Raw genomic sequence first — 26,637 nt, 5'->3', positions numbered from 1 at the left:
TCCAAGCCCATTTATGAAGCAGCATGACACTCAGAGGCCGGCCTGCCCCTAAGGCGGGTGCATCTAGCACTGGAGTTCATATGGATGCCACATACCACTTGTATGAAACCTACAGTTCATTAAACAAGCTAACAAATTACTAGATACAATATTTTCTCTCCTTCTGCCCTAGAAAATATACAATCTACTTTCGTAATGACCTGAAAGAACAGGTTCAAATTTTGAGTTCTCAGACTCCCTGAATTTCCACTTGGAGAAGAGGCAACATGGAAAGATCTGTCCCCTGAGTCGTGATCTGCCCCAGGCCTTGCCCTGTCTTCCCCAAAGGGGACTCATATGCATGTGAGAATGCCTCAGCCCACAACCTTAGCTCTGTCCACCACCCATCCTGCAAGCAGTAATCCACTGGCCACCTTTCACGTGAAGACATACCTGACTAGTAGTACAGTTCACTCTCAGAAGGACAGACCCAGGGATGAGGCCACTGAGGACCAGGAAAGTGGTCATGACTATCTGGGCAGGGAATTTCAAGGTTACGAGTATCCAGATAGAGCACAGGCTTCCCATAGTCATGTTCTCTCAGCCTGGGACACTGTACACCATCTGTGGGGGGTGGTATGGCCAGAGGAGAATCCAAACTTGTCCTTCTAAAACAGGACCCATGAAAATCAACATTTTCTGATTCATTTTCTGAGCATTTTCCATTGCATCAGTGAATAGAACTTGGCTTATCCCATGAAAATCAAATAACTTAAAAAGCTAGTAAACAGTAATGCTGCTCCAGGCACAGAGCTGATGAGAGTTCTGAGACCTCCATGAAGAGGAAAGGATGCTTAGATCTCAGGAAGTACTGGCCTGATGGACTATTCCTAGTGACTCTCTCCTCTCTCTCCTTTAGTACTCTGCACATACTCCTTCATGTCATAATAGGGAGAGTATCACAGAATGTCAGAGTAGGAGGAACTCTAATTTAGAGATCATCTAATCCAACCCATTGGTTAGGACGTGAGGAAATGGAGGCACCCAGGAATGGCACTTAATTGCTGGTGTTACACTCTAGAGGGGCAGATTATACTTTCAAATTAGACTCTGGAATGGCAGATTATATTCTGGAACTACGCTCTGGAATATGGTGGATTGCATTCTGGAATGATACTCCATGATACTCTGGAATGGTAGATTTCAAAGGGAAGCATGATTGTGATGTAAATGGTAACTGCTCGACAAAGAGAAGCCGGTAGCGCTCTGGAAAATACGTCATGCAGGTACTCAGTGTCTGAGGATCTCTTTAATCCCAGGGTGGCTTGAACAAACACTGTTCTGTGTCATAAACCCACATTTTTATTGAAGACATCACCTTGGAAGTAGCCCTAGTGAACACAATTTTTTTGATGTCATATTCATAGTGTTGCTTATAGTAGTTGGGACAAGCTTCAAAAAGACAGAAATATTGTTTTTGTTTTCCCATTCAAAATTATCTGACTAATTTTCTCAGCATTTTCCATTGCATCAATGAATATAATTTGATTCATCCCATGAAAATCAAATAACTAAAAAGCTAGCAGTGTATTTATATCACTAATGATATTTTTGTTTGCATTTTGAAGTGTTTTTATGAACTGGATTATGAAATTAATTGAATCAAAGATGAGTTTTGCTCAGGAAATTTAAGTATTTTATGAAATAAAATTTCCATAAGAAATTGACCTAATTATTCAGAAGTTTCTAATGCAGAAGCCTAATATAGTTTTGAAAGTCCTCCAAAGAAGAAACCTCAAGAATACAGTTCCCTCATGGCAAAGAAACACACTTTTTATTTATTTATCTCTCAAGAAGTACAGCTTTTAGCTTACAAGAATACAGAGTCGGACTATAGTGTCTAAATGTATTATACTAGTTTCAAAGGGTACGTTTCTTCAAAACTAGTTTTCTGTTATGTAACTTACTTTCCTGTCATTTGTAATCATTGTTGGAGAAATACGAATGTTGTTTTTGTATTTAACTGCTTAAATCTTACTTGTTTTACATGTATGGGGCCTACTACTTAGATTTCTTTTAATTTGAGAAGGCATTAGCCTATTTCTATAACATAATAGATAAGATTATAACTTTGGAGTTATAACCATTATCAAAAATTTTTTGTTTCACTGAGAGTTTTTGGAGAGTGCTACTTAGACTTTACTTGCCCTGTCCAAATATTTGACTTTCTCCTGAGGGCTCAGAGATTGTAGAGATGTGAGGTAAGTCTCTGGTGGCTTCCCTCTTATCTTTCACTCTGGAGGTTTGAAGAGATTACTTTGATCTGCTCATCCCAGTTAAGACCCTACCCCAAATGTCTCTGCATCTCTGATGCTGACATCACACTGTGTGTCATGACTTTGCCTGATGGTTTCTCTGGCCTTTCCAGGTCCCCCACCTTTCCATGCCTGGAATTCATCTCTAGCCCAGGGGTGGTACCACTGGGTGGCTTACTCCTGTCTTTACCCTGCACCTCTCCATATATACCCCAGTAATCATACAATCTATGTATAAACAATTTGCTTACTCTGCACCTGGAGACCTCTTCTGCCTTCAAGGACACTTCAAGCAAACACATGAAGAGAAAAAATGCTGGGTTCAAAATGCAAATGCCACTTCCTTCTAACCAGTGTTCATATACCCCTCCTGCATGCAGTTTGAAGGTCAGAAGTCTAGCTTAATTTACAGACACACATTCTCCAGAAGAGGCTGTGGAAACCATCTGGATCTCTTAGGATCTGGGATGGCAACATGTTCCCCTACAGGCACAGCTAGTGCTGTTTCAGGCACAGAGTTGAGGTAGATTCTGAGGCTTCCGTGAAGAGGAAACGATGGAGATGGTGTGGCCAGTTTGATGCCAAGGGTGACTTCCAGGTTTTGAAAGTCGTGGTGGATGGTGATGCTATTACTGGGATTACTGGAGGGGCTCAAGTTGAGAAAGAAAGATAATTAACTCAGTTCTGTCATGTTGAATTTGAGAGGCTCATTGACATCTGGGTCTCCTTGAAAGTCGGGTACATAGATCTGCCCCTCTGAAGGAGAGAGCTAGCCTGGAGATATATGCAGGAGCCACAGCATATGTGTGGTTGTGACTGGCAGGAAGGAGGGTGTAGCGGGAGCTGAGAAGGCGTGGTATGCAGAATCACCAAGAACATCAATGAGAAGGAAAGGGAAGAGGAGGAACATCTCTAGCTGGTTCCTCATTGTCTGTCTCCTTCTGTCCCACTGAAAAGATCTTAAATTGACAGACTCTAGACCCCAGTTTCTTCATTTGTAAACTGGGAATAGTATCTTCCTCTTCTACCTACCAAGTATTGTTATGAGGATTAAGTGACTCTGGCTAACACGGTGGATTGAACATATGTGTTTCTTGCAGGTCCCTTCAATTCCCATTAAAATGCTTGTAAATTGGGGAAAAGAACATTAACCAGCAGGACAAAGGAAACAGACAAAGATGGCAGCAATAACATTTTAGAAACCAAAATACACATGGACAAGTGGCAACAGATTTAGAAACCAAAGAAGGATAATTTCCAGGCCAGCAGTGAGGCAAAGATTAGAAGTGATCTAATTTCTGAGTAGTGCTTTAAAATTTACAAAGGTTTCTTTCTCTCTCTCTCTGTCTCTCCCTCCTTTCCCTCAGATAGATGTCTCTTTTTTTAAAGTAATAAATGTTCAAGAGATAAAGATACTGGTACATTGTATGGATAAGCCACATTTATCCATCCCTTTGCTGTTGAGCAGTTACCTTTTTTCCAGCAAAAATAAATGCAGAAATATGTAGATAAAATAAAAGTACAAAACTTCATGAGGTTAAGACACAATAATGTCAGAATAGTTGTTACATCTGGAAGAGAGGAAGGAAAGAGAGATGGAGTATTGAGTTTTAGCTGTATTTTATTTAACTTTATTTTCTTTTTTAAAAATGACCTGAAAATTCAAATAATATTAAGCATAGAATTATATAAATATTATTATATGCTTAGGTATTATATATTTAATTACATAAATATTATAATATGGATATTATTTTGAGAAAAAAAAATCTTCCAATAAGTATGTATGCAGGGACAGGTAAGTGTGTGTGAAGACAGCCTTCTGGGAGCAGTAGGCTTCAGAGTCTTCATGAAGACATGACATCATGCCCTGGTCCTGGGCCGTCTCTCCTCTCTTGGACACTGTGAGAGCTGACCCACTCTCCCGTGAGGGCCAGCAACAATGCCTCTCCAGATTCCACTGCTATGATGAGGAACCCAAGGGGACATGACTGTGAGACATCATTTAGAATCAAAACTGTCCTAGAGAATCCAAGGCCTATAGAGCACAACATTTTGCCAAACCCTGTTCTAGATTGCAACCCACTATCGAAGTAGGAAGGGGCAAGGGCCTACCTGTTCTGTGTTCTTTACTGTACCAGTTTCTCTCCTGATGACACTTTGGTCACTCTCCACTGATAATTCCATGTGGCATTGTTTACAACACTGACAGCCTCCTTCCTGGGCGCACTCCTTTTGCTGTGACTGTTGACTTGTGATATGGGTTTATTATTTTATGTGAGTGTATTACTTTTTGTTGTTGAGAGCTAAAAGATCTGCATCAGTAATTGCAGCAGTTTTTAGCTCTGCTCTTAAAGGCAGAGAAATAGACTGCAAACAGGAAGCAGCACCGTTTGCTTCAATGCGACTGATGCAGGCTTCACAAAATAACATTATTTGTGAATTTCCTTAAGTAACCAAGGAGCATGGTTATACCCACACGCATGCAACTTTTGGTCTTTGAGCATAACAATACTTTTGAAAGTAATTTTTTTAAATTGTGAAAAACAATATAATAACATTCTGGAAAGCTCGCCAAATAGAAGAAAATAGAGGGGAAAATCATCCTTAATATCAGCCTGCCTCCTAATGAATAGCCTTTTTCTCTTGCCTTGAAGTTATTTCTCAAATGAATGTATTATATGATTATAATAATAGTATTGATGGCAATTGGTTCTACCTTTTTTATTTAATGCTATATCATAATTTTGTTACATGTGATCTAAGTCTCATTTTTAAAATAAACTTTTTATTTGGAAATACATTTAGATTTATAGAAGTTGCATAGTTACTACAGAGAATTCCCATATACCTTTCTCCCAGTTTCTCCTCATGTTGACATCTTACATAATCATGGTACATTTGTCAAATGTAAAAAAGTAGTGATAGTACTAACTGCTAATAGTTCAATACTATCAACCAAACCACAGACTTTATTTGGATTTTACTGATTTTCCCACTAATGTTCTTATTCTGCTCCAGGGTCCAATCCCAGATACTAAATTGTGTTCAGTTAAATCTCATTTTTCATGTTTGTATACCAGTGCATCTAGGTAATGCACCATAATTGATCTAACTGTTTCTAAATATTTAAACTGTGTTTGCTTTCTCCGTATCACAAGTGATACTATGAAGAATATCTTCATGTGAGTAGCCTTCTCTTTTGAGACACTTTCCTTGTGGCAGACTATAATCGCGCTTTTGAGGCCCAAGAGCAGGAACGGATTTATGGTTTTGGATATCATTGCACATTGCCCAGTTGCCTTTCAAAATGCCTGCACACTCATTTTACACTGCCATAGGCAATTTTTTTGAGAGTAGAACATTTATACAACTCTTGCCAGCTTTAGTTATTCTTGCTTAAATATTTTGGCTAATTTAATTGGTGTAAACGACATTGCAATTTTTAAAAATTGTATTTGTTTAATAACTAGTACAATTGAATATTTCCTCATGTTTATTTACTTGCTACTTTTTCTTTTGTAAATTGTCTCTTCATATTTTATTTATTAGGGCCTGATTTTTTAAATCAATATGTATGTGTTTTAAATAAAGATATTCTTTGGCTTTCATTTTGCTATAATTATTTATCCCTCAGTTTATTGTTTTGAATTTTTTCTTGGTAATCTTTGAAGAGCATAATGAAAATTTTATGATGTAGAATGCATCATTTTTCTTTTGATTTGTTTATTTCTGATCTCTTTTAAGCTTAGAAAGTTTCCTCCTCAAAAGAAATCTGTTTTTGTTGTTGTTGTTTTTTGAGTCAGGGTCTCTCTGTCCCCAGGCTGGAGCACAGTGGCAGGATCACAACTCACCATAGCCTCAACCTCCTGGGTTCTAGCGATCCTTCCATCTTAGCCTCCTAGGTAATTGGGACTACAGACACACAATATCACACCCGGCTAATTTTTTAATTTATTGTAGAGATGAGGTCTCGCTATGTGGCCTAGACCATTTTCAAAATCCTGGGCTCAAGCAATCCTCCCACCTTGACCTCCCAAAGTGCTGGGATTATAGGTGTGAGCCACTGGGCCCAGCCAAAATCTGATTTTAAAGTTCAATTATTTCCTATAATTTGACTTCCCATGTTTAACTGATTCATCTGGAATATTTTTTGGTATTTGGTCCAAATGTCTGAACTGATCACCTCTTACCTGCAAGCTGCAGGTGACTGCATCTCTGACTCAATGGGCAGTAAAAGCCATCTGCTATTCCCAGCTAAATGACTGGTTCACCCCCTCCTCTGTGTTGCCCAATCCAGAATCCTTGGAGCCATCTTGATTCCTTACTGTTTTTCAACATGCACATCCATTCATGGAGTCTGAGAGGTTCTAGGTATGTGGTTCTTTCCCCAACTCTTTAGGGAAAAGTATATGCTGCTCCCTCTGCCTGGGGCCCTTTTTTCACCTCCATTTTTCCTGCCTCATTCCCACAAGGTATATCCTTCGCCATCTGCCACCAAAGTGCTCCCTACTCCCCAACCCTAATGCTCCTCACACTCAATTGTAATATCCTTCTAATCTGTTTGTGGCTCCGTATCTCTCTTCATCATTAATGTATTGACTGGCTAAGTGCCTGGTACATGCAGTGTGCTCGATATGTATTTGTCATGTGTGTGAAAGAGCAAATAAATGTGCGAAAATGCCAATAAGATAGGAGTATACCTAACCAGGTTCCAGTAGAGTTTGATTTAAATACTTTTAGAATATGAAGGTAAAGGGGATAGCATGTTAGAATTCATGTCCTTTATGATACCAAGAGGTCATGGATACTATAAACTGGCTTATTCAACACCCATTTTATCCTCCTTCTAGGTATCATTACTGTAATGCAAAGACTGGAAAAGTAAAAACCTACATTTCACAGATTTCCTTGTAGCCAGTATTCTGGATTTTAAATTAGGTTCCACCAATTAGATGTGCTCCTGGGAGATATGGAAGGCAGGAGTCGGGTGGAGGCCACTTACCCACTGCTATTTCTGCAGCCAAGCAAAGCCATCAAAACATGACAGGGGCCATCACCAGCTTGATGGGTACCTAAAGGCTGTGGTGGCAGTAGTGGCAGTAGTGACAGTTAAGGGAGAGGCTTTCTGGTTTCTACTTACCACTATAGCCCCCCCCCAATAAAACCAGTGAAAACTCCTGAATTCCATTTCTCTAGCCTTTCTATTTTCATAACCACATTTCTGCTTAAAATACCTAGAGTTTTTCCTTTTTTCTGTACTGAACCATTGCAGATACACATATAATACAAGTACTGTTTCTTTGCTTACTGATCTAAGTAGCCTGCCTTGATCAGTTGCAATTTTTCCCTGAGCAAAGGGAGCAAGAAATATTCCTAGGCCTATGGATGAGGCTGTGCTTTCTGGTTATTTTATGGTTCTATAAGGGGCTGATAAATTATTTCCACTACATTTCTCCCCCCCTTTTAGCCGCCTTTGAGGCTGTGTTAGCAATACATCTAGCCAGTGGAGGATAATTACACAAGGGGGCATAAACATAAAATTACACGGAGAAAATGTAGGTGAATGACTCAGATCTTTAACATATTAAGAGAACTTATAAATCAAGGAGAAAAAAAATTAACAGTCCAATTTAAATATGTGAAAAACACATGAATAGAGGAAGTAGCCAAGAATGATATTAAAATATTCAACCTTTTTTCTTATCAAATTTACAAACTTTAAAAAGATTTTTAAAAAATAGTTTTAAAATCATAGCAAAATTGAGAGAAAGTAACAGAGATTTCCCATATACCTCTCTGTCTCCACACATGCACAGCCCCTCCCCCCATTATCAACAGCCCCTCTACAGTGAGACATTTGTCGATAAACCTACACTGACACGTCATTATCACCAAAAGATCATAGTTTATGTTCGGTTCACTCTTGGTGTTGTACATTCTATGGGTTTGAACATATGTATCCATATTATGGTATCATAAAGAATAGTTTCAGCCGGGCTCGGTGGCTCCGCCTGTAATCCCGCGCCTTTGGGAGGCTGAGGTGAGTGAATCGCCTGAGCCCGCGGGTTCGAGACCCGCCTGGGCAGCGAGACCTCATCTCTACAATAAATCAAAAAATCAGCCGGGCGTGGTAGCGCATGCCTGTAATTCCGGCTACTCGGAAGGCTGAGGCGGAAGGATCGCCGGAGCCCGGCAGGTGAGGCTGCGGTGGCCGGGAGCGGCCACTGCACTCCAGTTTGGGCGACAGAGTGAGACTCCAACTCAAAAAAAAAAAAAAAGAATAATTTCACTGCTCCCAAATTCTCTGAGCTCTGCCTTTTCATTGCCCCCTGCCACCAATCCCTGGCAACCACTGGTCTTTTTACTGTTTCCATCATTTCGCCTTTTCCAGAATGTCATATAGCTGGAATCATGCAGTGTGTAACCTTTTCTGATTGGCTTCTTTCACTTTGTAATACCCATTTAAGTCTCCCTAATGCGTTTTCATGGTCTTTTAACAGTTCATTTCTTTAAGGCACTGAATCATATTCCATTGTCTGGATGTACCACAGTTTATTTTCCGTTCACCTAGTGAAGGAGGACATCTTGGTTACTTCCCAGTTTTGGCAATTAGGAATAAAGCTGCTAAAAATATCCATGTGCAGGTTTTTCAGTGGGTTCAAATTTTTTGAGTCTTTTAGATAAATACCAAGGAGTACAAATGCTGGATTGTATGGTAAGAGTATATTTGTATGGTTAGAAATTGCCCAACTGTCTTCCAAAGCGGTTGTACCATTTTGTATTCCCTTTAACAACAAGTAAGAGTTTCCGTTGGTCTACATCCTTACTAGAATTTTGTGTTGCCAGTGTTCTTGATTTTGGCCATTCTAATAGATTTACTAATGATATATCTATTTGCACCTGATGACACACGATGTAATGTCTTTTTATCTGCTTACTTACCATCATTATATCACTTTTGGTAAGTGTTTGTTAAGGTCTTGGCCCATTTTTTAATTAGGCTGCTTGTTTTCTTATTTTGAGTTTTAATTGTTCTTTGTTATAACAAAATACCATAGACTGAATGGTATCTATTTCTCACAGTTCTGGAGGCTGAGAAGTCCAAGATCAAGGCACCAACAGATTCAGTGTTTGGTGAAGGTCCACTTCCTGGCTCATAGATGGCCATCTTCTCACTGTTTTCTTACATAGCGGAAGGGAATGAGTTCTTTGGGGTCTCTTTTATAAGGGTACTAAACTTATTTATGAAGGCTCTACTCTCATGACCGCATTACCTCTCAAAGGTCTAGAAACCATCCCATTGAGGATTAGATTTCAACATATGAATTTTATGGGGACACAAACATTGTTGATAGTATTTATATATTTAAGGTAACAGCCCTTTATCAGATATGTCTTTTGCTAATATTTTATTCCAGTCTGTGGTTTTTTTCACTTTTTCATTCTCTGAGCAAAAATTCTTAAGTGGTAATACCTGTTTAGGCTGTGTTACTTTTACTGGATATTCTCATATACTACCATGATATTCTAAATTGGTTAATTTTCTAAATGTAAGTTTAACTGTATTTATAAAATATTTATTATCTTAAATTAATAGTTCTCAACTGGGGACAATTTTGTCCCCCCTCCCCCCAGGGAACATTTGGCAATGTGTGATCTTAGTTTTCACAAGTGGGTTGGGGAATGCTACTGTTATCTAGTGGGTAGAGACCAGGGATGCTGCTCAGCATCCTATAATACAACAGGACAGCTCCCACAAAAAACTATCCGGCCCCAAATGTCAATAGTGTCAAGAATGAGCAAGTATCTTAGATACAGAAATTCTGCTTTAAGAATTTACTCAAATAAAATAATTGAATGCACTTAAATATTAATTTATTTAATCTTTCAGTAACTAGTAAAAATGAAAATACAGTCATATTTAGCCCATCATTTTTTGTAGGTATCTAGCTTAGAAACTCTTGTACACAGGCAAAAAAAAAAAGCACACACTCAAATATTCTTTTTAGCATTACTTTTAACAATGAAATTTGGGAAACCTGAACATCAATCAATGGAGTAATAACATACATGGACATTCATTCTCTGAGCAAAAATTCTTAAGTGGTAATACTCAGACCTGGTGAGGCAGTATTACTTGCGATGGTCATAGCAGAGAGTTTAGTCATCTGACCTCCCACTACCTTTTTTTCTTTGATCCTATTCTCCTTTTGGATGACTTCTTTGCTATGGATGGGTGTGGTAGAACACTTATTAAGACTCTTCTCATTTCCTGTCATTTTTAAGTTTGGAAACCAGAAGATGTGATCGCTCTTCTCTTGCCCCTTGATTGAGATGAGAGGAGATCACATGGCCTCAGTTTGGCCAGTCAGTTGGGATTTTAAGTCTTGACCCAAGGCAGAGCCAGAAAGATCACTGAGGATTAAATCCCTGAGTGGTGTCAGTCATAGGCATCCATGGGTCAGATGGGAGTTGCCTTCTGGTCTTACGATTCTTGCTAAATGACAGCATCAGGCCTCTATTACTTGTCCACCATAAAAACCATGGGCTTTGTTATTTAAAACATTGATGAGAAGCCTCAGCAGCAGTCCAATAGATAGACACATCAGATCTCTGTGAATTGCAAGGGGTCCTAATTGATATGATGGAGAATTATATGCAGTAGTTAAAAATAATGCTTATCAGGACATATAGTAAGTGGAAAATCAAAGTGCAGAACATTCATTCACTTAAGGAATGTTTATTGTACTCTTACTATTTATCCAAATACCAAAACCTGAAATCTGAAAGACTCTAAAATCTGGAGTTTTTGAACACTAACATGACACTCAAAGGCCATGCTCATTGGAGCATCTTAAATTTCAGAATTTCAGATTAGAGATGCTCAACCAGTAAGTATAATGCAACCATTCCAATATAAAAAAATTCAAAATCTAAAACATTTCTTGTTCCAAGCATTTCAGAATTCTCAACCTATATAGACACACACACACACACAGAGAGAAAGAGAGAGAGAGAGAGAGAGAGAGAGAGAGAGAGAGAGAATCAAACTATTTGTTTTTTAAACTGCAAGTGACTAAAAGAGAGTATACCAAACTGCTGATACGACTCATTTCTGAATGGTAGAATTATATATGCTTTTTCTTGTATTTTCTAAATGTTGACAATCTGCATACAGTTTTATAATTATAAAATTTATTACTTTTAATTATAACATTACTTAAGTAAATAGTAAGACCTTTGACATTTTAAAATCTCATTTTATACTTAGCCATATTTTCAAGATGTTCTCAATAAGAATATACTAGCTATATAAGCAGATACATCTATGTAATATATATATATATAACATATATTTTATTGAGTAAATAAAATTACATCATCTTATTTTAATACATCTGAACTCCTAGAGTTAAGTCAGAAGTGGAAGTCAATGCTACTCTGACTCCCCTATTGCTCATCCCTGATTTATCAGAAGTTACCTAAGGGGCTGAGAGCAGTTGGGCTGATTTCTCTATAAATGCCAGATCAGAAGGGAATAGTAGGGTCAGCTCAGCTGAGACAGGTGTGGTGTATCAGAGAGATGACCACCTTTCTGGGCTGTGGAATTATCTTAAGTATGCTCTCCATCTGTAAGAATAAGCCCTTAAATCTTGTGTAAGTATACTCAAGTTGGGATTCATGGAACTTCTAACATGATCTCTTTTATTTGGGGACAGGAAAAGTAGGGCCTCCTCATGACATCGTGCTGGGCGCGTTGAACTGTACAGCTTTCAGCATCCAGTGGAAAATGCCAAGGCATCCTGGGAGCTTCATCCTTGGGTACACTGTGAGTACACAGGCATGAGGCTTTCTGCAGTAAATGTGTTGGGTGACTATACCACCTTCCCATCCTTGCTCCTCTTATATGTGTGTTCTTCCATATCGGTAACTTCCCTATTCTCCTTCCATGACACTAGAAGAAATGTTCTCCTCTGAAGAACATTTGTAAGTGTCCTGAATGTCATATCTGCATTAATTAATTAGGATCTACCCAGCCCTTTCTCTGTTCAGCCACGGGAAAATTAAACCAAGTAGAAGGCATTCATACCATTCAATTGCCTATAGTCAAATTTGAAGAATAAAGTAGAAATTTGGGAAATAAAAGGAAATAACTGTAAAATGTTGTCAATAAGTAACAATAATATAGAATCTGAATTAAAGTAATAGGGTAGATAGATAGCCAAAGTGGAGGAAGAACAGAGAATGCTTTATTGTCTATCAGAGCTACAAATTGGGCTGATTTTGATTCACCAAATGTTTTCTTTGAACAGAGTTTTTATAAATGAGTCAACTGTTAGAAGTCAGCAGCTGGGCTTGGTGGTGCATGCTTGTAATCACTGCTACTTGAGAGGATGAGACTGGAGGATTGCTTGAGCCCAGGAGTTTGAGACCAGCTTAGGCAACATAGTGAGACCCTACCTCTAAAAGTAAAAAGATTAAAAAAAGAAAAAACTTTTAGAAATCAGGATATTTTAAATAGACATTAAGAGTTCTGAATGCTCTGGGATATGGGGAGAGCTGGCCATACTGGGTCCACATTCCTATGGGGCACCAATCCTATTGTAGATGAGACATGTCTTCCTCATAACACCCCAATCCTACCACCCACTACTGTCTCCTTTTACCAGAGGACAGTAGCCACTCATCATGGCCCTTGTCTTGTCATCTTCTTAGAGAAATATGTTTCTGGACTCATGTCATATCAAAAGTGGAAAAATGAAAGATTGCCTTAGAGGGTCATGATTTTGGAAAAACAAGAGGAGCTGGTCCAACCTTTTTCCCCTCTTACATCGTCAATATGTGTCTTCCTCCTGGGCTCTACAGCCTTCTGAGTTTGTGACCCCGTACCTGGTGTGTCTGATGTTTGTTCCCACAGAACTAGTACATGTGAGGTGAGGCGATGCACCTCAGAACACACTGTCTGCCATTGCGAGTCTGATTCAAACCTTTGATCTTAGACCAGGACTGGCTCTGCTCTCATCACGATGTCTGTATCTGTATCTTTTCAAGGTCTTTTACTCTGAGATGGACGCAGATAAGTCCTTGTGGGAGCAGTCACATAGGGTGCCTCTCAGCCGGGTCACCCCCACATTGGTGAGTCTCTCCATCTTGATAACCCCCTCAAAAGCACATGGGTGCCATTCAGGCGGATTGCTAATTTGGTGTGTGTGTGCTGCTGTCCAGGTGACAATAATAACTAACACTTGTATAGTCCCTTAGGATTTCCAAATGTCTCCCTTGTACATTAACTCTGTACCATGCCGTCTGTATCTCCAGAAAGGAAGGTATTTGACGAGAATTCTGGTGTAAATGTTCCCATCCTGGACTCAACCTCATTTGATCATGCAAGAACACAGCCACCTTACAACTGGGTTTTTTTTTCTTCTTTTCATAAAGTTCAGTTCTGATTTTTTTTGAAGTCCCAATAAAGCTTTATAAATAAATAGAACGCATTGTATTTTTTCTGCTGCTTGAAGACAGTGCAGAAGAAAGAGATGTCATTTGAAATGTATATTCAAATGGTCTGAGTTGTTTTTTTTTTCTTTTCAAGCCCAGCGCCCTGTCCTTTTTCACTAACCAATTGTTGGCTCCTCTTCTGTTTATTTTCTGTTTCCTGTCAAGGCCTCTCTGAGTGAATTTTTTGCCTGAGGTATCTTCTGTTTTCTTTTTTTTTTCACTCTCTCCCTCCTCCCTCATTCTACTGCTACTCTAGGCTAGAGTCTGCTGAATTGCTCTATAAGGAGTTAGCACCAATGCCCATGATATTGTTATGATGATGGTGGTGGTGGTGGTGGTGGTGATCCTTATTTCATCAGTGCCTGCTGGCTGCAGCACCTAGCCTGATCTGTGTGTCACTCATGATGAATAATTATCACTGATTGAATGTCTGTTACCTGCCAGCCACCAGCCCTCATGCTTCACACTGACTTTGTCATTTAATTTTCACAACTATCCTATGACCTCATCTTATTGACAAGGATGCTGAGACTCAGAGAGGTGAAGTAACTTTCCTCAAATCATGCATTAGTAAGTAACAGCGTCAACCATGAACCCAGGGCTGCCTGACCTCTGGCCCCCTGCCCTTGCTGGTTTTACCATAGCTCTCATGACTCAGAAAGAATAGATGTACATTTCCAGCTTGCTTTTATTTGTATGACATGCTTTTAATCTCAGAATAGACTTTTGCTTCAGCATCCTGCATTAGCCACAGAAGTCCTTAGCCCCAGCCTCTGTGGTTTACTCTGAAGAGGGGGAGAAGGGTTGAAACTTTCAAATAGTCCATTGACCCCACAAAGGGGCTGTATTGTCCTTAGCAGTGTTCCCAGTCACCCCAGCCTTTTGTCCTGTTCAACCTGGAGCACAGTCTAGGTATTGAGGAAGCCGTGCTGGTAACAGGTGCCTTTGAGTCTAGACAATGCCTCTGAAATTGAGATCCTGCCCAAAGAAAGAACTAAAGCCTAAAGCTGGCATCTCGGTGACGGTCACTGCCATATAAACATAAAACAGAGGTCTGGAAGTGAGACCAGGGTTCCGGGCTTCTGGACCTGCTTCCTCTGCTTATGTGTTGGGTAGTGTTGGCAAAAGTCATTTGACCTGGCTGTCTGAGCCTCAATCTTATATAATAATGCATATAAAAATTACACAATTATTTAAGTGATGTGTATAAAAACCTTTGGTAGCATGTAAAAAGCTACATAGATTAGAGTTATTCCTGATAACTTTTATGTTAAAAATATTCTTTCCATATATTCTCTCCTATTTCATATCTATGAAATTGATCATCTTTCTGGTTTCAGTAAATTTGCATGGCAGCTGCTATATGCCCAGCACAAGTCAACTCACAGTTCATGTTTGGGGGCAGCCTTCAGTCCTGTTGAGAAAACCACATCCACATTGATACAACCATTAGGGAGCAACCTAAGACCAGGTGTCTTTACCATGCCACTTAATAGATAGGGTTTGAAAAGGGAGTGTGGGCATAGGTGGTCAAAAGGTAAAACTCGGGGATGAGAATTGAAGCAGGGAACTCTCTGGGAAGGTGACTCAAGGGAGAGACATCCCAATTGGAATAGTTTGAGCCCTGAAAATGAGTGTGGATGTGTGTGGGTTCTGTGGGGGTGGGGAGAGTTGCAGAATATACAGACTGAAGAGAGGAAGTAGTGACTAGATATAAAGGCAGCCAGTCAGCAGGAGATGAGGGAGGAGTCTGGTCTTGCAAAAGGAGGTCTGGATTCAGACGCCTGGCATTCAGATTCCTGCATTTCAGCCAACCAGCAGGATAATCTTACTGGGGCTCAGTTTTCTCATCAGCATAACTGGGGTTCCAATGATATCATGGGTAGTGTATCTGTGGTTCCCAAACTGTGTGCCAGGGTGTTCCAGGGCTCTGCAGCAAGCTCACGGGGGCATGGTGGAATATTTAACATTTTCAAGGAAAACGGCAACATCTGTGCTGTGTGAACTACTACTACCAAGTTGTTTGGATAGAACTGCTTAATAAATGGAACCATTAGGCATTTCTTTTTGCCTAAATGTGCTGTGAAAATACTACTGGGACACTAAGTGTGCATGAATAGAGAAAGTTTGGGAACCTCTGTGCTGTATCACATTATCCTTTAGGATAAGGATAGCATGAGTATCAAGCGAGGTAATGACTGTGGAGCCTTCAGCACAATACCTGGCACAGAGTAAGAACTTAGTAAGCCGTCAATATAATTGGAAAGACGAGTGTTTGCTGCTCTTGGCTGTACATGTTGGAAGGGGCGGGTGCTCTTTGATTTCATTTTTGTCCTGTAAGTGTTATTTTATTCTTATTCTTCATATTGACTCTGTTTTTTATGTTGTTGTTGTTGTTGTTTTCCCCCTACTCTACAGGGACAACACGATCATCAGGTGGTTTTTGTAAGTATGTTTTAGAAAAGTTAAACCTCTGCCCCAATCCAGGATTCAAGGGGTCTCAAATGTTGATTTTTTTACATCTTCCTCTTACTGGTTGAGGCCCAGTGGAGAGAGAGTGCCTAGTTTTAGTGTTAGCAGGGACTGCCAGACGTATAAGTTGAATTTTTAATCCTTTGGAAAGAAGCCAGTTTTATCCTTGCATGTGCTCCTTCGTCTCACATAACAGAGTAAGGCTAAGAGGAACATCTTTAAAGGTTGAAGTGATTTAAGCTCTGTTCCAAGACTAGGTGAAACAGATCGAAAAGGAGAGAAAATATTTAACTAGTCAGCCCCACTCTGGAGATAGTCCTTCTCCCCTCCTCTTTCCTTACTCCCCTAACAATTCCAGATTGTCTTTTCAGTAAGACAGGACTGATTATCTAAAAATGGTTGATTTGATTCTCTGGATTGAATGCAAAACAAGAGAGTGGGTTGACAAATGGTTAGTCTGATTTAAATGATAAAATGACCAAAATAACCTGGCTGACAATGTAGAATTCTGATGCATTGTTTGATAATCTGCATTCTAGAGGCTTCTGATTTGGTTAGCATTTGACACTCACTGTATCTTTTTTTTTTAGAAGAACAACTTGCAGGTTTCATCCTGAAAAACAAAATAGGAAACCAAATCAGGACAATTTGATAAGTTTTTAGAGTTAGAAATGGAAAAGGATGTTTAGGTTGGTGGTCTCTCCATTTTCTGATCATGCATACCATCAGTTAAAAAATATTTGAACATGCACCAATATATGTATATTTATGTCTTTATGAATTATACATCTGCTACTGTACTAATATATTGTGTACATTATGAAACCTCACATAATTTTAAAGGAGGAAATACAACAAAAATAGTTTTTGTGCTTTCTTCTGGCATCTTAGTAGATTGTTTTGCTCAACCGGAGGATACACCACCACCCTGCTTTAGGGTCCACTGCTCTGATTGACCCAGAACAGTGATTCAGTTTGGGTCTTAGTCAAGGTTAGAGAGAGAAAACTTAGCCAGGAACCAGAAGACTTGCATCTAGTTCCTGCTTTCTCATCAGAGCAAGTGTGACCTTGGGCAAGGTCACTGAACTCCTCTGAACTTATCTTTGACTATAAAATGAAGGGATGGACTAGCTGGGGATACCTTTGTCCTCTAGTGGGAATGTGGAAATATATGTGGGCATTTTAGTGGACAAGCACGGGGTGTTAACTACCCTGCAATACACAGGAAGGAAGATTTGTCCAGCCCCCAAAGTCAATGCTGCTCCAGCTACAAAACCCTGGAGGATAGCTCAGGAAATAAAAGTCCCTACAACTCCTCCCTCCACTCTGCTCTGCACAGCCTGCCTCAGGGCCATTGGAGAGAGGGTGCTTGAAAGATAGCACTTATTAATTTACCTGGTTCCTTCCACCAGATGATGCTAGGTATGTGCAATTGCTGGTAAGGCAGCTGAGGCCCAATCTTGATTTGTAGGGTCAACTGTAAATTGAATACAAGTTTACTAGCTACCAATGAAGGTTGTTTTAGAAGAACTGTAGAATTTCAATGTTGAATCTTCAGCTCAGAGAGACCAAATGTTATCTTCAAGACCACACAACTAGGTGAGCAACAAAACCTGGGTGTTCTGGCTCCTAGTCCAATGCTCTACCTACTTCATGCCTTCTCTCAGTTCATCTGGACTAGTAAATAGAACAACCTCTAGCTTTATTTCTGAAACCAAATGGTCTGTATTTCCAGCAGTAGAAGAAAAGAACATCATGTAATGGGGTAAAGGTGAGGTCTGAAATCAGAGTCAGAGACTTAAGTTCACAACCATTCAACATGGTTTCACCAATGCAAAGTGAAAAGTGTTTAGGAAAGAATCAGCCCATCTTTTCCAGGCCTCCCTTTCTGTGGCTACCCAGGTTGTTTATGTATATTGGGTAATGTATCAGTTATGATATAAGTCTAGCAGGCCAGAAATTCACAATAACAGTGATTCTAACAAGATGTGCATTTATGTTTCCCCCATGGATCTGTCTGGTTATAACAAGTCTAGGGCTCTTCTGGTGGCTTCCTTCAGTCAGACACCCAGGCTTCTCCCATCCCACTGTTCTGCCAAATCCTTGTGCCTGTCTCCCTGTGGTTCAGAATGACTCACTGCCACATTCTAGCCAATCGATGAGGAAAAGGAGCATACCCCTTCCTCTTAAGGGATAACTCCAAAATTGGCCTCAACATTTTCACTCACATCTTATTGACCATACATAGATGGAAGGGAGGCTGAGAAGTGTAGTTTCTGAGTGGCCATGGCCACCTGAAATGGCCTGTCTGGGATTCTATTATGAGAAAGGAGTGAATGAATACCAAGGGACAGCACATCATCCAGGTGACATACTGGGTGGAGGGAATAGAAAAGGCAGTTGAACATCTAGAAAACCAGGTGCTAGCCTGAGAATTCATCATGCAATGTCTAGGAGTCAGACAATTAGAAACACATTAAGTCAGTGTGCTTTATGAGGGAAACCAGACCCACTGTTTCCCCCAAGGGCAGTTATATAAACTCTGTGGATTTAGTTTCATCATCTATAAAATGGAAATAATAGGACTGATCTCTTAAGGCTGTTGTGAGGATTAGAGGAGGCAATAGCGTGCAAATATTTTATAAATTCCAAAATGCTACATAAGCGCAAACTATAATGAGTATACCAACTATAAGATTAAAATTAATTGTTCTGGCAATCTGTGAAGAAGGCAGCAGTCCCAGGAAATGGCTCAAAGTTGTTCCAGTTTTCTCCTTGGGCTCAGTGAAATGACCAACCTGGCTTTGCTCTTCTGTGGATATAAATTAACTGACCGCATGACAGCCACCAGTGGTGTTGAGAAGACAAAGGAAGCAACTTTTAGAAGGGACTTTGCATTTCAGAAAGATCTAGACAAACACAAAGCCAGGGGTATTTTGCTGCAAAACATCCAACTTTGCCCCCAAAATGGTGAGAAAGGGATCTGAGGAGACTGTGGAATTCACTCTGACTTCTATTCCATCTACTCTTTTTCTTGCCATCCTGTGTATAAAAAGAGAGCAATTTCTTCCACTCTTTTTCTTGCCATCTTGTGTATAAAAAGAGTGCAAGAGAGAGAAACATCTTGACTTGTCTTCAAACTTCCTCAAGGCAGCAAAACAAAGCAAACGCTGTTTTTCTACTTTGAGAAGAGCATGTTCAGCATCTTCCCTAAGTTTGACGCAAGGCTGAAGTAGTGGTGATAAGACATTTCAGGACAGCAAGACAAAGATTGTGGAATTGTGTGGTATTTTACAAAAAATTGCAAGGGTTATGCAAGGCACAATGTAATGAAAATTCCATTTGAGAGGAGAGATGTCACAGGAAGAAGTGATGGTGATTATCACTGAATCCAACCCCTGTCTTCATGGCCCCACCCACTCAATCTCTTTGACCCTCATGCCCTTGTGCCAACTTGCTAGCATGTCTACATAGGAAAAGAAACAGACAAAACAGTTACCTTCTGGGAAGGTCACTTGCTACCTCTCAGAATACACCAGGCTGAAAGTAGCACTCATTTTCTGTATCTAGTAGAGTTTTTTTTTAGTGTTTTTTAAGCTATACATGAAACTTCTACAAATATGATTTTTCTTGGTTTTCAGTGGTTACATTTACATTTCTGATACATTCACTTCCACGTTCATATATAAAGTACGAATAATCTAGCTTTTGTGTTTATGATAAGTATTTTTGTTGATTTAAACATGACTTATTATTTTTCATACATGTGTTATCCAATTAGAACTTGGACCTTGGTGTCAAACCGAGCAGCATTCAAATCCCAACTTTGCCATTTATCTAATACATAGCGAACTTTTCAGGGCTTCAGTTTTCTCTTCTGTAAATGAAAATAAGAGTGCTACTTACTTCACAGGACTGAAGAAAAATTTAAATAAGTCTATGTGTGCAAAAACCCCTTGTTCCTGGAATGCAGAAAACATTGCAGAAGTGGTACCTAGTGGTAGATATATTTGGTATTGACTCACACACACCCTAATGCTCACAATAATCCATGAAAGTACATCACCACCCATATTTTGTATAGCATAATGACTTCCCAGGAGAAAAGGATCCTAAGGCAGAAGCCCGGGAAAGCACTGAGTTGGTTTGAAAGTGTGTTTTTGCTTCTATGGGAAAAGCCTGGAATTGCAGTCAAGACGGAAGTGAGAACAGGAATCTTGAATCCATTGCTGCCTCCCATCTCTTAACCACCAAACTTGACATGAAACCTTGTATGGAACTCGAGGGCACTGGTGTGGGGAAGTAGAGCAAGAAGGGGAGTTATGAAGACTGGTCTGTACATACGTTCAGTAAAGACTCTTGTGAAATAGCACCTAGGACTTAGTAGGAGTGAGAGGGGGCAGTGAGAAGGAGGGAGGAGCAGATTGGAGACAGATACCTTCTAGGAGTTGTAGAGATGGCCCAGGTAAGGAGTCAAGGGGGCCTGAACTAGGGCACTGAGGTGGAAATGGAGGAAGAGAGCAGGTCTGAAGGTGTGGTGGAGGTGGCCAGAGGGAGCAGGCAAGAGGAGGAAGTCAGTCCTGTCTCTGGAGTGACTAATCTAGGGTCTGGGGTGGGGGTGCTTACGCTGTGAGTCAAGATGCAGGGCTCAGAAGTATCAGCTGGCTCTCAAATGAGGTCATCTGTCTATATGGCACATCTTGGCTTGACTTCTCTCTTTAATCACTCACTAGTTTATTCATTCATCAAAAAGCATTGCTTGAGCATTTGCTATATGTCTGTTAATACTTTGCTAAGCTTTGGGATGCCAGAGAAATAAGAACTTGCATCCCATCTTCAAGCATATGTGTGTGTGTGTGTAGGGGGGGTGACAAATAAATAGACTATACAAGGTGAGTGATGCTCAGATTGAGGTGCACCAAGGACACAAGGGAAGCAGAGAGGAGGGGCGCCTAACCAGACTGGGGGATGGGGGTCAGAGAAATGAGGTAATGTCTCAGCTGAACTGAGTCATGAAGGATGAGTGGGGGTGAACCAGGCAGGAGTAGGGAGAAGGGCATTGCATGTGAGGGGAGCAGCAGGTTCAAAGGCCCAGAGGCATTGAATGGCATACATTTGAGCCCTGCCAAGTTCTTAAGTATGACTGGAATGTAGAATGCAAGGAGGGGATGTGGTATGGGATGATTCTGGAAGGATAAACAGGGAGACACATATACTATTCTAAGGGGGTTTTAAAATGTGAAATACACGATCAGTTTGGGGATTTAGGAAGATAACTCCAGCATGACAGTGTGGAGTCTAGATTGCAGGTACAGGTAAGGCAGCATGGATAGCAGGGAAATCAAAGCCTGTTGTCACAATTATGAGAACTTGGTCTTGAATGGCTATAAGGATGAAATGACATAAACTAATTCAAGTGATACAAAGAGATGGAATAGCTGTATCAGTAACTGATTGGATGGTGGTTAGGGAGGAGAGTGAACATTTAGAGGAGAGTATCAAGAAATCTGGGATTCAGCAAGGAGAGAGAGAATGCCAGAAGTGAAGCAATGTTTTGTTTTGGTTGGGTTTGGCCACAGGAAGAGGAATGACTAGTTGAGCTTTGGTTATGTTGCCCTTGAGTTGCTTCATGGTCATTGGGTAGAGCCGTTCAAGAAACACTCACAAATTCAATCCTGGAGACCAAGAGGTAGACCAGAGCTGGAGGGGCAGATGTGGGAGCTGTCACCTTGAAGGTGGTGGCAGAAGCTAAGGGGGTGGTAGATGAATTTACCCAAGCAAGACTCTACAGAAAGAGAGGAGAAGGGGAACCTCCTGACAAAGACCAACACTTAGAGGTGAAAGAGGGGAGTGGGCAGAGGCTAGTGGAAAAGAGCAACAGAAAAGTAGAAGGTGACCAAGGAGGCACAGTCATGGTGTCCAAGGAAGCCAAGAGATTGATGAAGCAAGGGTGGGCAACAGTACTGAAAGCTGCAACAGGTCATTAAAGACTGAGACACACCCACTGGATTTACTACAAACTTGTTGTGGTGACTTTGGTGGGAACATCTTGGTAGATCGTAGTGGAGAGAAGCCAGAGGGAGGAAGTTGAGGGGTGAACAGGAATTGAGGAGGTGGAGATAAGTTCTTCAAGATGGTTACCTTGAGGGGAAAAACTAAGGGTGCACATATGGTAGGGCATTTTTTTTTTAAGGTGAGAGTCTTGAGCACAGGAAGTACAGAAGGATCCAGTAGATACGAGAGAGGTTGGGGATACAGGACAAGAAGAGGATGAATAGACGGGGTTCAGGGCACGAGAGGTGTGCTAAGCTCTAGACCAATGACTCACAAACCATTAGAATCACCTGGAGGCCTTTAAACAAACAGTCACCTGGGCCCCATCCCCCAGAAATTCTGACTTAAGTGGTCTGGAGTAGAGTCCAGGCATCAGTATTGTTAGATCTCCAAGTGATTCCAATACGTAGTCAGGGTTTAAAGACGACTATATTAAACATTCCACACTTCTTTGTTGAATGCGTTAAAATATTTTTTTGGGGATTTCCTCAATTCACTTTAGCAATAATGAATGTTCAATCATCTGCAGAGGAGATTGTGAAGAAATATATGTCACGATCCCTGATCTCAAGTGACTTACAATCTCAAGGGAGAAATAGTAACAATTTATAATATATATCCTATATAAGTGCTGAAGTAGTGCACAATATTCAGTAGGGTAAGATCACCAGGTCTGGGTGGTCAGGGAAGGTATAAAGGGGAGGGCTTAGGCCTTGGAGTATTGAGGGGATATAGGTAAGCAGAAAAGAGGACAGTTCCAACTTTCCCAAGACCGTAATCATTATACCTTGCTTCTTGACCACATCCTTCATAACAGCTACAATACACACATTATCCCAAACATTATGCACATGCAAGAGAGTTATGTCATGCCCATTTCACAGAGAAAAACATCAAGGCTCAGGGAATTTAATATCCAAATCATAGCTAGTAATAAGTGGCAGAATCAGGATTCTAGCCCTGGCCTGGTTGTCTCTGATGCCGGTGCTCTTTCCACTAAAATGTACCACTGCTTCTCACGGATGGAACTCAGGCTCCCACTTACTATTTAGCTATGTAGTTTTGGGGATGCACTACTTTTGCCAAAGCCCAAGGTGGAGCGAACTCTTTTCAGCTAGGACTTACTGATCAGAGTCACTTGTAGGGAAGTTCATATACACATGCTTCATGAATCCTAGTGCTTCTCAGTGGGGAGTCCCTGTACCAGCAGCAATAGCATCACCTGGGAATTTGTTGGAAGTGCAAATTCTCTTTTCCCAGACCTACTGAATCAAAAACTCTAGGATTTGCCTGAGTATGAAGATTGTACTCAAGAAACAAGTGGTAACGAAATTGCCAGGCCCAGCAATTTGTTTTAAGAAAACTTTCCTCGTAATTCTGAAGCTCCTTAAAATTTGAGAACTAAAATTTCAATCCTTATTTTATAAAATACGAATCAAGACCTCAGTTTGCTGTTGTGGCTAGTCCCTGAGCATCTGAAATCTGCAAACGGAAGAAAGAAACTGGGGAATTCCAATCCTGGGAAAGACCATTACCTGCATTCCAGCCGCCTAGTACTTTGATCAAAGAATTTTAATGTTAACAGCAACATTTGCTAGTGTGAATGAGTCCAGTTTTAGGGCAGTGTGTAGATTTCAACAAAGGGTAATCTTTCAGTCTTGGGAAATATGTCATGATGTTTGCCTCTTAGCAAATATTAAAACGGAGCCAATCCTAGACAAAGAAAAGCAATCACTCTCCCAAGCAATCTCACAGAAGCCTCAAGTTGTAACCCTGAGATGAGATTTACTCGAGATGTAACTTCTGCTCATTGACACCTTTCTCATTTGATCATTGACAGGAGGAGGTGATCGGAGATTTGAAACCAGGCACTGAGTATCGAGTGAGCATAGCAGCTTACAGTCAGAGTGGTAAAGGACGACTTAGCTCTCCTCGGCATGTTACTACTTTGTCCCAAGGTAAAATAGGTTCACATTCATTAATAATAGCAAAGTAATGGGCTGCTGTATACACATCCTTTCACTCAACAAATACCACAGGGGACCTACTATGTTCCAGACACTGTGCCAGGCTCTGGGAATTCAGTGATGAACAGAAGCAAGGGCAGTCCCTGCCCTCTCATAACTTAAGGGGATGCATCGAGACGTTCTCTAATTAGTGTGTTTAGTCACAGATCGTGACAGATGCTACCCATAGTGCTGTAAGAACATACAACGTAGAGATGAGGGAAGAATTCTTTGAGGAGATGATAACTAAGTGGAGATCTGATGGGTGAGTAGGATTCAAAAGGCGAGGAAGGAGAGTGGGAAAAAAGATTGATAGGCAAAGGGACCCCAACAAATGCTCGTTGGAGGTGGCACCGTGCTGCCACTGGAGTATGAAGGTGGGTCAGTTGCAATCACTGCTTGCAAGATGCTTGGTGGAGAGAGAAGTGCATGACAAGCAAGTGACATTAGTACATCTGAAGTTCTGCACAGCAGGCTGCAGGGTATACTGGAGGGTGTGCTTCTTCTGCCCCAGGCTCAGGGAAGTTTTCAGAAAAAGCTCTGTTTGGGGCCTGAATTATGAAAAATGCATAGGATTTGCTAGAGAAATGGCAAGAAAAATCTCCCAGGCAGAAACAATAGTATGAACAAAGGTTGGGAGGTATGCAAGTTTGGACGTGAAGATAGAAACAGGGGTCCTTGAGGTGATGGGGTCATGGGTGACATCCACATCTTTACACAGGAGGGCATTTCTCAATTGTCCTGCCATTGCTATGTATTCTGATCATCAGGGGGCAAAACACACACACAGAAGAATTGAAAGTAAGTGGCAGTAATTCTAAGCATTTAATGTTCCTTGTAGGTAAATCATCAATTCTGACATGCAAACAGAGATGAAAGGTTGCTGGGAAGCGAGAGTGTGATTGAAGACTTTCAAGGGTCCCTACCACTGCATGTCTCAGGGCCAATGGCCAGGACATAATTTAGTTGGATTTGCACTCAGGGTGCTGGGGGAAGAAGGGAAGACCACCTCTCATTGACTCAAATCTTACATGGTGATTCAATTGTGATCATGCTTTTGTATTTGTTTGGTTTGGGTTTTGAGGCTGTTCTGAACAGAGGTACAAGGGGGACCCAGAAAAACAGGAATTATTTTTGGAATGAGGTGTCTCTTGTAGTACAAGCTTCCCCTACCAGGTAAGTGTTTTAGAAATCCATCGACATCAGTGTACCAGCTAACATTATTGTGAGAGGCTGTGTTCAACCTCAGTTAACTGGTTTTGTTGCTGTTGTTGTTTTGGAGATTATTTCAACATGTTTGCTTATTTCATGATGGGTGATTTACACAAACAACCTGTCCACACTGCGCCAAGTATTCAGCAGTTTTTGGCCAAAAATGACATGACCCTCTGCTCCACCCTGCCTATTCTTTCAATCTCACACTAGCGACTTTTTTGTTTACTTGTTTCCCCCAGATGAAAAAAGTCCTCAGAGGGAGATGTTTTGCCCATGAGGAAAAGGTGAAACAAAAAATGGCAGAAACACTAAAACGCATCAAAATCGATGGGTTAAAAAACTGTTGTGAATAGTGGGAAAAGTGTCTTGATATGTGTATTGCATCACACGGAGAGTACTTCGAAGGTGTCTAAAATTTAAACATATAAGAATAAATATACAATTTTTATAAATAAGTGCTGGGGTTTTTAGGGGGGTTCTCCCCTTGTATTTTGGTTGTAAGAAGCACACATGTATGTATTAAACCTCTCCAGCAGCTGAGACCACCAGCCCATTCTAGTTGTGTTTGTTGTCCCACCTAGATTTCTGCCTGCCTCCAGCAGCACCCCAGCAGCCACATGTCATTGTGGTTTCGGATACTGAGGTGGCCCTATCTTGGAAACCTGGAACGAGTGAAGGAAGCGCCCCTATTCAATACTACTCTGTGGAGTTCATCAGGTAAGTGTGTGTGTGTCACATTAAAGAGCCAAATGTGTAGACCTCAGTCAGGTATTTCAAGCATGATGGAAGACTAGAGAGAGAAGCCTGGGCAACATAGTAAGACCTTGTCTGTACAAAAAAAAAAAAACTAAAAACAAGCTGAGCATAGTGGTATGTACTGTAGTCCCAGCTACTCTAGAGGCTAAGGTAGAAAGATCGCCTGAGCCCAGAAAGTTGAGGCTGCAGTGAGCTGTGCTCGCGCCACTGTACTCCAGCCTGGGTGACAGAGTGGGACCCCAATTGAAAAACAAAGACAAGGTCAGGCTCGGTGGCTTAGCCTGTAATCCCAGCACTTTGGGAGGCTGAGGTGAGTGGATTGCCTGAGCCCGCGGGTT

General features: G+C 40.8%; 1 protein-coding gene across 3 annotated transcripts in view; it reads left to right on the top strand.

Annotated features, from left to right (window-relative positions):
- EGFLAM (EGF like, fibronectin type III and laminin G domains) overlaps positions 1 to 26,637 on the top strand; it is a 195,458-nt gene that overhangs the window by 65,559 nt on the left and 103,262 nt on the right. For 2 of the 3 annotated variants that reach the window (XM_008070142.2, XM_008070141.2), the window contains exons 2-5: positions 12,017 to 12,126; positions 13,350 to 13,433; positions 24,163 to 24,280; positions 26,125 to 26,260. In XM_008070142.2, the coding sequence (XP_008068333.1) occupies positions 12,017 to 12,126; positions 13,350 to 13,433; positions 24,163 to 24,280; positions 26,125 to 26,260 (448 nt within the window). Of the gene's footprint in view, positions 1 to 12,016; positions 12,127 to 13,349; positions 13,434 to 16,214; positions 16,242 to 24,162; positions 24,281 to 26,124; positions 26,261 to 26,637 lie in introns of all 3 variants that reach the window. The other variant, XM_021718615.1, reaches the window with a different exon arrangement.

This window comes from Carlito syrichta, unplaced genomic scaffold (assembly GCF_000164805.1).
Source record: "Carlito syrichta isolate Samal-C Ts95f unplaced genomic scaffold, Tarsius_syrichta-2.0.1 Scaffold313120, whole genome shotgun sequence".
In the NCBI taxonomy this organism is placed as follows: domain Eukaryota; kingdom Metazoa; phylum Chordata; class Mammalia; order Primates; family Tarsiidae; genus Carlito; species Carlito syrichta.
Note: the sequence above shows the minus strand (reverse complement) of the source record. Positions and strands in the feature narration are given on the sequence as shown.